This window comes from Felis catus, chromosome E1 (genome assembly GCF_018350175.1).
Source record: "Felis catus isolate Fca126 chromosome E1, F.catus_Fca126_mat1.0, whole genome shotgun sequence".
Taxonomy (NCBI): domain Eukaryota; kingdom Metazoa; phylum Chordata; class Mammalia; order Carnivora; family Felidae; genus Felis; species Felis catus.
Window position 1 is genome coordinate 18,282,928 of NC_058381.1, and position 13,188 is coordinate 18,296,115.

A 13,188-nucleotide genomic window follows, 5' to 3' on the forward strand; every position below is an offset into this window, starting at 1 on the left:
CTCTCTCTACCCCTCTCCAGCTAGCACTCTGTCTCTCTCTCTCTCTCTAAATAAATAAATGTTAAAAACAAACAAACACTACTGTGATTTATTATCTACATTCATGACAGAAGTAAATTTTCTTTAGGTTATTGATGATAAAATACAGGTGTTTTGTTTTGTTTTGTTTTTTCTATCCAAGTACACAGACGTCCTGAATTTTCCCCACAGATTCCCAAGGATGAGGAGTCCCTGCTCTGGAGGATGCATGCCGTGTTGGCTGCTGAGACTGCCCTCAGGAAGGGCACTGGGGCAGAGAGTGGGCTGAGGGCCTCTCCATTTCACTCTTTGGTACTGCTGAATTTTGTACGATGTCAGTATGCCATCTAACTACACAGATAAATCATCTAAAGATGAAAATAGGGAGCAGGGCACCTGAGCAGCTGTCGGTCGAGCGTCCGACTCTTGATTTCAGCTCAGGTCATGATCCTAGAGTGGCAGGATAGAGCCCAGCTTTGGGATTCTCTCTCCCTCTCTCTCTGCCCTGCCCTTGCTCATGCATGCACACCCTCTCTCTCAAAAAAATATAAATAAATATAAATAAAAAAATTTTTAACAAAATAAGTAACATTGGGAGCTTACACCTGCTATATTGCGGCAAATGAATTGGAAGACACAGGATGGGAGTCCAGGAGGTCCCAGGAGGCTCCAAGAGGCCGTGCTGCGTGTCCAGTGGGCAGATGGCGGGGGCTCAGAGCAGGTCATAGCAGTGAAGATAGAGGGAAAGGATGGACTCCGGAGATATTAGGAGAAGACAGGGTTTGGGTGATGGTTCGTAGCTTGGGCAGAAGAAGTGGGCGGAGAAAACTCTCCGGTGCTCGTCCTGGGTGTCTAGATACATGGCAGGGACCACAAGGAGGGGAGACAGGCTGAAGGGGGTTGGAGAAGGAGGTGCAGAGTGGGCTGGGGCATGTGATATTCTTTCCAGGAATAATAGGCCTGTCCATGCTACATGCCTAATCTTTTTGAGACACTGAATATACAAAGTGGACAATGGCCACTCCACATATAAAAATATGCCCCGAAACCTCTGCACCAACCAGCCTGGCTAGCCCAACCACAACGTCTCCAACAATGGCCCAAACAGCCTGGATTTGCTCGATGACCGCCAGCTTCCCTCATCTTTGTCCCCACGCTCTACCCCCACTTCCAACTCAGGGCCAACCAGTGAAAGCCAAATATACATCCTTAACCCATCACACGGGACGCTCCGCGTCTGTCAGCCCCCGTCCAGCTTCCCCTGCCAACAGCCTCCAGTCAGGGCGGACCTGAAGCCTCCCCTTTTCCACTCTAAACCATTCCCACCTCCCGCCCACCTTTGAGGCTCTGCTAAAAGCAAGCGATGGTGGCTGACTCCCTTCCTATCCTTCGCCTGATCTCATTTGGGAGATCTTTGTTTATTTCTGCACCGTAATGGGAATGAGTTTGTTACATCATCTTCTGTTCTAAGAGGCCGAGGGGAAACAATGGGGCTCTGAGTGTCAGAGAAGACAAACTGTTGGGGGAAGAGTCCTGACCTCACAGTCTGGGCTGGGGCCAGGTCCGCCTGAGTCCACAGAAGAGCAAAACAGCAGGCAGGAGTGCTATGAGCAAAGCACTCCCACACTCCGTGGGTTTGATCCCCACCACAGCCCCAGGCCTTGCTGCTGGAAACTGTCCTGGTTAAGGTTCTACCTTGCTTTCCCACTCTTGACCTTCACCGAGCAGGTGCTGATAGGCATGGACATAATTTGGTCGTTTGGGCAAAAAGTCCAAGCCGGGGAGATTTCTCCCAGGGATTCCCCTGGCCTTGGAGGCTGGGTCCTTCTAATCCTCCTCCCAGGCCTCTCAGAGACCAGAAAACCTGTCTCCAACTAGTCCCAGCACTGCCGGCGGCCACAATTTGGGATTACATCTCACAGCTCTCGTGGGGGTGACCAGCTGCACCTCGCCCTCCTACTTCATAGGTGGGAACACTGAGGCCCCCTCGTGAGGACAACAGCTCACGTGAACAGAAGTCATCTCTGGAAAAGAAGTGCCTGGGGCTAGGGGCACCCGGGTGGCTCAGTCGGTTAAGTGTCCGACTTCGGCTCAGGTCATGATCTCCCAGTCTGTGGGTTCGAGCCCCGCGACGGGCTCTGTGCTGACAGCTCAGAGCCTGGAGCTTGCTTCGGATTCTGTGTCTCCCTCTCTCTCTGCCCTCCCCTGCTCACACTGTCTCTCTCTCTCAAAAATAAATAGAGAGAGGAGGAAGAAAGAAAGGAAAGAAAGAAAGAAAGAAGGAAAGAAAGAAAGTGCCGGGGGCTAGTTGTGTCTTCCAGGGGCTAGGAATTCAGACAAGGGGCAGACGCAGAGAACCACCCATTACTGAGCCCTGGGTACCGGGCACTTTATGTACACGGGTTATTTCGTTTTATCTTCAGTGCAGCCCCTTAGGGGGAGAGGGCTGGTGAGGTGAACAGCTGTTCATACTACAGAGTGAATTTGGACCCACATCTGTCTGACTCCCAAACCCCTGTTTTGTTCCATGGACTCTGCCTTCTTGACCGAGAGCCAGGAAGTCTCAGAAGATGGAGGTGGGCCCCAGAACTGAGGTCCAAATTCCTCGTACGGTCTTCATGCCTAGGGTGAATCATCCGAGTCCTGCTCTGTCTCTGGGGTTCAGGAACAGCTTATAGTAAGGGCGTTTTAATTACACAGATTAAAAAAAATTTTTCTAACATTTTATTTATTTTTGAGAGAGAGAGAGAGAGAGAGAGAGAGAGAGAGAGAGAGAGAGGCAGAGTACGAGCGGGGGAAGGGCAGAGAGAGAGAGAGACACAGAATCCGAAGCAGGCTCCAGGTTCTGAGCCGTCAGCACAGAGCCCGACACGGGGCTTGAACTCACGAACCGTGAGATCATGACCTGAGCCGAAGTCAGACACTCAGCTGACTAAGCCACCCAGGTGCCCCTAATTCCACAGATTTTAAACCTCACGCATGCATATACACAATGTACTGTTCATGTATTCTAGGAGTGCACCTGATTCAGATGAAGAAATTCTGCCCTCTGTTCTTCCTGTACATACAATCTGGATTTCAGCTAAGCTCTGTCCGGGCAAACATTGTGCCCCTAGGAGACTGTTTTTACAGATGGTCCCATCGGGTCCCGGGGCAGGGCCAGGCACCTGTGTTTTGACCCTAAAAATCTTCACTCCTTTCTCCTGGTTTTTCAGGGCTGACGACGTTGGCTGACCTCCCCCTGCCTCCCTGAGTTTATACCATCTTGTCCTCACTCTGTTCCCCATGCCACACTGGCCTTTGTTTATCCCTCCACCTTGCCAAGCTCACCCGTGGCCTTGGGCTTTTGCACCGCGTGCCCTGCCTGGACAGCTCTTCACCCAGAGCCGTGTTTGGCTGGCCTGTTACTTGCCATTCAGGTCCTAGGGTAAATATCATTGCCCCGGGAGGCCTTCCTTGACCACCTTATCCAGAGCAGCCTGTCCGTTACAGTTTTTGCAACAAGGACAGTAGATGCTTTTGTGTGTCTTCCCCCCGCCTTCCCATCCCCCACCGTCTAAACAGTCCCTGCCACACGGCACATATTCCCTAATGAGGGAATGAACGCGTGAATGAATGGATGGACATAAGGTTTCTGGCTCACTGATAGGGCCTCTTTGCTGTCTGATTACAGGGTTGGGGGAGCAGTGAGGAAGCCCCAAGCCCCACTGTCCCCCCACTGGTGGCTGATCTTATGGCTAGGAAGTTTCTACTGGATTCATTAATAACCCATGTTTTGCCTTTTGGAAAAGTCACTGAAGGATTTGACCTGTCTTACTCTGGAACGAGCCTCTGCTCGTCCCACCAGAGGGTGATGAGCATTTCAAGGATTCTGTTGCTCCCCCTCGAACACACCCCACTGTTCCAGCCCCCACACCTTTGCTCCCGCAGTTGTCTCCACCTGGCCTGCCCTCTACGGATGCCTCTGTTGGAATCTCACTCGGCCTTCAAGGCCCAACTCAAACGCCACCTGCTTTGGATTCTCCCCTGACTCATTCGGAAGAATCTCCTCCCTCCTCTGAGCTCCTCAGCCTTCTGGCTGTACCTCTGGGTGAACACATGTTCCTCTACACTGATAGCAACTTGAGACAGAACCCTGTGTTCCTTCTCAGGAACCCCTAGCACAGAGCAGGCGCTCAGACATCCCTGACTACGCCAGAGTGGAAGGATTGGCCGATGGCTGGCTGGATGTGAGGGTAGATGGCTTAAGAGGTGACTTGCAACGAGGCCACCACCCTGTATCCCTGGACAGTCCCAGGCTGAGACCCCAAGGCCAGCTTCCAGTTTAGACTTTGCCTTTCTCTAGCTGGGGTGTTAGACAAATTCCTTGACTACCCTGGGCCTCAATTTATATGTCTGTAAAATGGGATAATAGCAGTAATCTCACAGTAACTGAGAAGTTTTTGTGAGAAATAAATGCATTCGTGCTTTGAAGTGCTTGGCACAAAGACGGACACGTAAGAACTACTCCATAAATGTCAACTTTTATAATATAGACACCAGTCTGAGCCTAGTCTGGGGCCCCGCCCTCCCACTTCAGGGGCCAGGGGTAAGCTTGGACACTCACTGCAGATGGCAGGGACTCAAGAGTCCTCTTGGCCCACATTCATGCCTTCATTTGGCAGATATTCATTGAGCACCTACTATGTGCCAGCTACTGGGGACTGGGCAAGGAAAAAAGACAAAGTCCCTGCCCTCACGGAGCCTACATTCTAGGATAGGGAGTCAGAGAATAAATAGAAAAGAAACAAATACATCAGGGGTGACTGGGTGGCTCAGTTGATTAAGTGTCTGATGCTTGGTTTCAGCTCAAGTCACGATTCTGTGGTTCATGGGTTCGAGCCCTGCATCAGGCTCCGTCCTGCCAGTGCAGAGCCTGCTTGGGATTCTCTCTCTGTCTCCTCTCTCTCTCTCTGTCTCCCCTGCTCATGCTCTCTCTCTCAAGATGGATAAACTTTAAATAAATAAATCAATCAGAAACAAATGTATCATTTCAGATGGCGAAAGCCCTTTAAATAAAACAATGGGGTTTCGTAATAGAGCGCACCTCGTAATAGAGCGCACCTGGCGGCAGTCAGAGAAGGCTTTTTCTGAGGCCATCGATTTAGGTTGAAACCCAAGGAATGAGAAGCACTCATCTGGGAAAGAACATTCCAGGCGGGGAGATGAGCAATTTGAGGAGACCAGAGAAAGCTGGTGAGGCTGGGGAAGAGTGAATGAGAGGTAGGATATGAGGCTTTGGGGACCATGGGGTCTACCCTCTAAACGCTAAGAGGTTTGGGTTCTGTTTCAAGTTTGACAGGAAGCCTGTGTAAGGGCTCACACAGGGTAGTGGCTGGGTAAAGAATGGTCTGGGGAGGAACAGGGAGAGGAGAGATATGGCGGCCTGGACTGGCGTGGAGGCAGTGACAGGTGATTCCATTCAGAATGTTTCACGGAGGGGCACTAGGGTGGCTCAGTATTAAGCATCTGACTTCGGCTCAGGTCGTGATCTCATGGTTCACGGGTTTGAGTCGCATACTGGGTGAGCTTGAGCCCCACTTCCAGTGAGCTCCTCTTCTCTCTCTCTCTCTGCCTCTTCTAGAATTCTCTCTCTGCGCCTTGCTCACTTGTGCCCCCTCTCTCTCTCTCTCTCAAAAAAAATATATATATATATTTCGTGGATACCGAGTCAACAGGAGCCACTGGTGCCATGTGGAAATGAAGGGAAAACAGGAATCAGGGACGGCTCTAGGGGCACCTGGCTGGCTCATTCAGTAAAGCATGCAACTCTTGATCTTGGGGTTGTGCGTTCGAGCCCCATGTTGGATATGAGATTACTTAAAAATAAATTAAAAAAAATTTTTTAATGTGCATTCATTTTTGAGAGACGGAGTGTGAGTGGGGAGGGGCAGAGAGAGAGGGAGGCACAGAATCGGAAGCAGGCTCCAGGCTCTGAGCTGTCAGCACGGAGCCCGACGTGGGGCTCGACCTCATGATCTGTGAGAGCATGCCTTGAGCCGAAGTTGGCGGCTGAACCGACTGAGTCACCCAGGTGCCCCGCTAAAAATAAAACCTTAAAAAAAAAAAAAAAAAGGAATGGCATCGAAAGAGGAAGTCGAACCACTCTTGATGAGTAAGGCTACAGGAAGAGCCAGCTGGAAAAGGTGAGCCATCAGGGTTCTGTTTTGGATGTGTAAAAGCATATGCTGTTTAAAAGAAAAGATTCAGGAACAAGAGTCCAATGTTAGTTGAGTAATAAGGGCTTAGAGGTTAGGGCTGGGGCTGCAGATTGGGGAGCTGTCTCCCCAGTGAAACAGCAAAAGGTCATCTAGGGGGAGAGTGAGAACAGGGAGGGAGACGGGAAAAGTGGCCAAGGGAGAGGAAAGCCAGGAGGTGTCAACAAAGCCAGGCCTCGAGAACCCTCTGGAAGGTAGGGTCTTGAAGACTGGAGCTGTCTTTTTTTTTTTTTTTTTTTTAATGTTTATTTATTTTTGAGAGCAAGAGAGAGAGAAAATAAGTGGGTTAGGGGCAGAGAGAGAGAGGGAGACACAGAATCCAAAGCAGCCTCCAGGCTCCGAGCGGTCAGCACAGAGCCCGACGCGGGGCTCGAACTCACAAACTGTGAGATCAAGCCCTAAGTCGAAGTTGGACGCTTAACTGACTGAGCCACCCAGGTGCCCCCGAGACTGGAGTCGTCTTTAAAAAAAATTTTTTTTTTAATATTTATTTATTTTTGAGAGAGACAGAATGTGAGTGGGTTAGGGGCAGAGAGAGAGGGAGACACAGAATCTGAAGCAGGCTCCAGGCTTTGAGCTGTCAGCACAGGGCCCAACGTGGGGCTCGAACTCACAGGCAGTGAGATCATGACCTGAGCCGGAAGTCAGACGCTTTACCCACTGAGCCACCCAGGTGCCCCTGAGACTGGGCCTTCCGTTTTGAGAGAGAGAAAGCAGGCCTCTGGAGGGGGATGTAGGATTCAAGGAAGGTTTGGTTTTTAAGGTGATAGTGTAGCCTGTTTGTATGCTAATGGCAGAGCTTAGGCAGAGAGGGAGACATTGATGAGGCAGGAGAGAGAGAGGATAATTATGGGAGCAAAGTCCTTGAGAGGAGCTGGTATCCAGGGCCCCAGTGGAGGGGCTGGGCCCCATAGATAGGACCAGGAACAGTTCGTCTGAGTCAGGACATAGTCTGTGAGGCCGAGGCGGGCAGCAGGGCTGGGAGCAGCACAGGGAAGACGGGAGCTCTGACACACAGCACTCCCACCAGGAGGCCTGGTTTCTAGTTCTGACTCAGGCTTCCCTGTGTGACGTTGGGCAAGTTGCTGGGTCTTTCTGGGCTGTACTTACCTGGGGAGCAAAATGGGAATCATGGTCCCTGTCTGTCCTTCCTCCTGCGGTTAGCACACTTGACCCAAACCTGTCTGAAAACCCATCTGATGGGTCCCCAGCACAGAGATGTCACCGGCTTTGGCCCGAGATGAGAGTTGTCTCAAGGGTCAGCCAGGCCTTATCACTTACCAAGTGTCCTGGGCCCACTCCTGGGCCCCTACATCCCCAGTCCTTCACCCCTTTGGGATACCATGAACAAAAAGCCTGCCTCGATTTCCCTATCCGTAACAAAAGAAAAGAGCTCAATGGGCCGTGCTGGGATTGTGGGGTGGGGCCAGAGGCTGGATTCTGTCTGAGCCTTTTGGAAGCAGAAGGGTGGAGAGAAGTTAGCTAGACCACACCCCCAGCTCTGCCACTTTCTAACTCTGTGACCTGCTAAGAAGCTTGAGCTTCAAGGCCCTCCTGAACTGACCCTTCCCAAAGCCCCATTATTTCAGATTTATAATTGTATGTACTTTTCCTTACAAGGCGGCCCTCAAAGTGTATAATCTCCAAGCTCCATGAAACCAGGATCTGCCTTGGGATGCAGGTAAGGGACTTAACCTCACTTTTCCCATCTGTAAAATGGGACAGTCAGACCCACCTCTTTTTTTTTTTTTTTTAATTTTTTTTTTCAACATTTATTTATTTTGGGGACAGAGAGAGACAGAGCATGAACGGGGGAGGGGCAGAGAGAGAGGGAGACACAGAATCGGAAACAGGCTCCAGGCTCTGAGCCATCAGCCCAGAGCCTGACGCGGGGCTCGAACTCACGGACCGCGAGATCGTGACCTGGCTGAAGTCGGACGCTTAACCGACTGCGCCACCCAGGCGCCCCCAGACCCACCTCTTAAGATGAGGGGAAGGGAAGCCGGAGGGCGGCGGTGGCGGGGAGGGGGGCACGGAAAGATGAGAGGAAGGGTCACTGGGTGCACGGGACAGGGCATCTGGTGGGGGCTCCGATAAATGGGAGCCTAAGTTATGGCTCCTGCTGCCTAGTGGAGGGCAGCAGGACCCTGTGGCACCTCTCCCGCCATCCAGGGTATGGGGTCTACAGGCCCACTGGTTGGGTCCTGTCCGTCCAGTTCCCACTCCTCTCCCTCAGCTGACTTAGCCCTTGGGATCCAGGTGAGCTCCTTCTCTTTCTACGAACACCCTTAATGGCACAAACTGCCTGAGGCCAGCTTCCTCCTACTCCCTTTCTGCCCCTCTCTCCCGCCCCACCGAGCCCGGTCCAGGGCTGGGGGAGCACCCAGGAGGCAGATAACCCCATCTGCTGCCACCTGCACCCTCTTTGTGGAAGTGGCTTCCTGTCTCCCAAGGCGGTAGATTTCAAGTGCACCTGAGCAATTAACATTGGGCTACTACACTGAGTGCCAAGCAAAAGCCCCCTTTGCTCTCGTCACCCTCAGCCTCAGGTCATAGTCTCAACTCACAGGATAGGGGGTGATGAGTGAGCTATGCTGGTCCTGAGGATGCCCAGCTCTGGCCCGGAATGCCCTGCCCCCGCCCTTTTGGAGCTTGTCTGTGCCCAGAGCCCCAAGTCCTTACCTTAGTGGGGACGAGGATGGGCAGAGGCAGCAGGAAAATGGGCAGCAAGAACACAATCAGGTAGGAGCGATAGGCCCACAGGCCCTGCCAGCAGGTGGCCATGGTGGGGACCCACGAGGGCGGCTGAAGCCACTGCCTCCGGGATCCAGGGAACTGAAGGAGCAACGCAGCAGCGGGTAGGCGGCCGGCCGGGGCAAGTTTATATAAAGCCGGCTGAGTGTTAACCATTGACCCGCTCTGGCAATCGGACTGTTTTTGGAGTCCAGGAGGTGAGAGTAAGGAGGAGGGGCTTGCAGGAGGTATAAAGATCAGGAAGACTTTGCAAAGAAAGGGAGCAGGCAAGATCAAGGAATAAAAGCCTCAGGTTCTTTCGAGAAGTTAAGCCCAGAGTTAACCCCTTCCGGGCAGAGGGCTGCCTCGGGAGAGGCTGGAGAAGGAAGGGTGTCTGGGAAGCCCCACAGCTCGCCTCGCCTCCGCGGGGCAAGACCCACAGCCCCCTCCCCAGCCCAGCCTCCCCTCTCTCCTTTTACTCTATATCTCCGCAGAGCAGTTTATACTGCCCCGGGGGCAGCCCTGCCCCCACAGAGGCCCTGCCCTTCAGGAGTTTCCAGTCTGAGATTGAGGACAGCCAATCTGAAGCAAGCCCTCCTCCTTCCAGGTATCAAGGAAACTGCCAGTCCTGACACTTGTTTGCTGTGTGACGCTGCTTCACTGACTTAACCTCTCTGAACAACCACTTCCTCGTTCTGCTGTCATATCTTCCCATTGTGAGGCTCATCTTAGACAATCTGTGGTATGTGGATCATAAAGATTAGTTTTTTAAAGTCCTTCCTGGTTCCTCACTCCCACCCCAAACTGCCGTAGAAGACCGGCAAAGATCTCCCCATTTATACACCATCCATCCATTCTTCCTTCCATCCATCCATCCATCCATCCACTCACCAAACAAGCATTTGGCCCCAAATTATATAGTCAGTCCTGTGTTCAGTGCTAAGGATGCAGAAATTAGGATGCTGCTGGTAATAGTGTTTGTTTCACATTCAGTACAAGCTGGTCAGTGTACTATTTCATTTGCTCTGTACAAACACTATGGTTGACGTAACTATTCCACTTGACGGGTGGGACAACTGAGGCCCCAGGACACAGAGCCAGCCAGAATTCTTTTTTTTTTTTAATTTTTTTTAACGTTTATTTATTTTTGAGACAGAGACAGAGCATGAAAGGGGGAGGGGCAGAGAGAGGGAGACGCAGAATCTGAATCAGGCTCCAGGCTCTGAGCCATCAGCCCAGAGCCCGATGCGGGGCTTGAACTCACAGACCGCGAGATCGTGACCTGAGCTGAAGTCGGACGCTTAACCGACTGAGCCACCCAGGCGCCCCCTTTTTTTTTTTTTTTATTTTATTATTTTTTTTTTTTAGAGCCAGCCAGAATTCTAACATGCTTTCTGAATGCCCCGTGGGGAAGTCCAAACCCAGTGGCACCAGGTGACAGGAGAGAATGAGGAGCTTGGGACAAGGGCTGCTGGAGAAAGTGACATGTGAGCTAAACCCGGCAAGTCGCGTCTAATGTGGTCACCAGGTGCTGAAGGGACGATCAGTAGCAGAGAGAAGAGCATGCTAAGACCTGGAGGGGGGGTGTGTGTGTATAGGTGTTTGTGTAGGAGGGTGCAGGTTGTGGGTCGGAAGGACTTGCTGGTTGTCTGTCTACCTAGAGCCTCAGGCTCTCTGTGCTCTCACCCTTCCCCACCCCAGAGGGGGCATACAGGAGCCGCTCAATCCATATTTCCGTGGTTCTGGTGATGATTGATGTGTGCCTGGATAAGAAGGCAGGGAGAGTGTTTCAGGATGGAAACACAGCCCGGGCAAAGATGCAGAACCGTGGTGGAGTTTAGAGAACAGAAGCTTCTCTGTGGTTGGAATATGGGTTTGTGGGGGCAGGATGGAGAGCTGATGACCCCACTTGCAAGGTGTAAAACAGCATGGCCTGGGCTGTTCGCCCACGAGATACTCCTGGAGCCAGTGAGGTCTGTGTGAGAGAGACCCTCGGTGCCCTCTGCAGGGACAGCAGAGGGCTTTGGACAGAATCAGGTTGCAGGATTGCTGGGGCCGGGCTGGTGGGAAGGTACAGTAAGACAGGACAGACTGGCCTCCCCTACAGCCCTATTCAGGTTATGGCTTCTCCACTCCCACTCAGCCAACCCGCCACCTGCTTAGGGCAAGGTGAGGAGCAGTCTGGAGGCACAGGGATAGACAAAAGGTTTCAGATACTCAGGACAATACCAGAATTCAGTCTCAACCGGCAGGTGGCCTCTCCTGTGGCCTGGGGCTATGGAGGAGTCACCGAGGGAGCAGACCTGGGACTCCTGCAGAGGGAAGACATTCTGTATGTGTATAATCTACATCCCAACTTACCCTCTCCACAGCTCTCCAGACCAAGCTGTGATTTGGCCTCAGGGCAGTGAAGTCACTCACCCAGGGTCATACAGCTTGTGAGTAACTAAGAGAGAACCCGGATTCATATTCGAGGCCGTCTGTGCTCTCTGTGATGTGGTGTTTGGAGTGGTGGGGATCTGGAGCCGACGGCCAAGAAAGAATTGTTGAGACGTCTTTGGTGCAAAAAGGCGGTTTTATTAAAGCCCGGGGATAGGTCCCGCGGGCAGCAGGTTGTAAGCAAATTCAATTTCACGTGCCATTTCCTTCCTGCCTTTGTTCCGCACATCACTACGGAGGGGAGGGTGGTGTTGGGGCTATAGGCTTCTGGAGATTAAGCTATTGATAAGATTGCCTTTCTCTTGTCATTTACTAAGCTATTTGTAAACTGATGGAGACTCGGGTCCTGTGATCGCTATCAGTTCAACCATTTGTTTTCTGTCTTTTCCTTTGTTCTGGGGCAGCCAGGACTACCTGAGGAATATCACCCCTGTCCCACCTGGGGTGGGGTGCTTTGCCCTCAGCCCGCCTTATGCTCCCTCATCATATCCCCCCTGCATAATTTTGACCCTTAAGTCTTTACAGTTGCTGAAGGTGGAAGGTCTCATCTTCTGTAGCTTCTTCCTGCTGAGTAGGGGTGTAGAGTTGTCCCTACCCGTGGGTCAATATTGGTCAGTCGGGGAAGGTGTAGAGAAGTTACGAGGGCGGAGGCAGCTGAATCCAATGTGGACAACATGCCTGAACCTCCTGGAGGAGAAAGGATCATCTGTTAATATAAATTGAGGAAAGGAGAATGACAAAGAAAGGTACAACCATCAATTTTGTTTGAGGAGAAGTTTGGGATCTTCCATAGCTATAAACTTTATTCCTATAAACGAATAAGAAGGCACATTTGTTTGCTCACTGGTTTCCTGTGAAGGAGTAATAAAGAAGGCTTTATTCTAGATATACAAGCCCATGAAGAGAGCCCCTGTACTACGGCAGTGGGAGTACATAATATGACCCGGTAGGGGCCCTTCCACTCTGGGGTTAAATCCCCTTCTGTGTTAGACTTCCAATCTTGTTTTTTTTTTTGTTTTGTTTTTTTTAATGTTTATCTATTTTTTTTTTTTAGTTTTTTTAACGTTTATTTATTTTTGAGACAGAGAGAGACAGAGCATGAACGGGGGAAGGTCAGAGAGAGAGGGAGACACAGAATCTGAAACAGGCTCCAGGCTCTGAGCTGTCAGCACAGAGCCCGACGCGGGGCTCGAACTCACGGACCATGAGATCATGACCTGAGCCGAAGTCGGATGCTTAACCGACTGAGCCACCCAGGCGACCCGACCTAATTCTTTACATAAGCTCAGCAAGAACAGCAATTTCTTGGTATCCTATAGATCTTAAAATTTGCTTTGCCGGAACTTTTTATAAGGAATCTCTAGATTGAATAGTACCCTCTCCAGGGTACTACCAGGAGCCAAGGCAAGTACTTGCCACTCATGCCTGCAATGCCTGTAGAGTTTGGCAAATTCCTCTTCACGAGGTCCCTAAAGTGTCCTGAGATTCCTGCACCTGCCAGGAAGTGACATTCTTTATTCACCTGGTAAGGCTGCTGGGAACCCTGTAAGGTATCAGCCCACCATTTCCAAGGGGTTTAATGGCTCCATGTTTCATAAAGTCAACCTTAGTTCCTTAAAGCTGTCCGGTCATATCTGAGTCTATGAATGTCACTCTCCAATAGGACATTCCAGTCAAAGCCTTGGTGAAGTGACCAGTATTTTCAATGGTGTCCTGTTACAAGGAGAACAGATTCTTCTTG

At 51.3% G+C, this 13,188-nt stretch overlaps 1 protein-coding gene and 1 long non-coding RNA gene across 3 annotated transcripts in view; one reads left to right on the forward strand and one right to left on the reverse strand.

Annotated features, from left to right (window-relative positions):
* Positions 1-9,195, reverse strand: part of SLC13A2 (solute carrier family 13 member 2) — a 26,236-nt gene extending 17,041 nt beyond the window's left edge. Inside the window, exon 1 of one of the 2 annotated variants that reach the window (XM_019817480.3) lies at positions 8,958-9,195. Coding sequence is in view for 1 of the 2 variants with exons in the window: in XM_003996493.5 (XP_003996542.2) it covers positions 8,958-9,185 (228 nt within the window). In the remaining variant the exon portion in view is untranslated. The remainder of the gene's footprint in view (positions 1-8,957) is intronic. The other variant, XM_003996493.5, reaches the window with a different exon arrangement.
* On the forward strand, positions 7,797-12,437 carry LOC123381953. The gene is made up of 3 exons (XR_006589607.1): positions 7,797-7,956; positions 9,616-9,750; positions 10,377-12,437. It is a non-coding gene; the product is annotated as an uncharacterized LOC123381953 (long non-coding RNA).
* Positions 12,438-13,188: the final 751 nt, after the last annotated feature.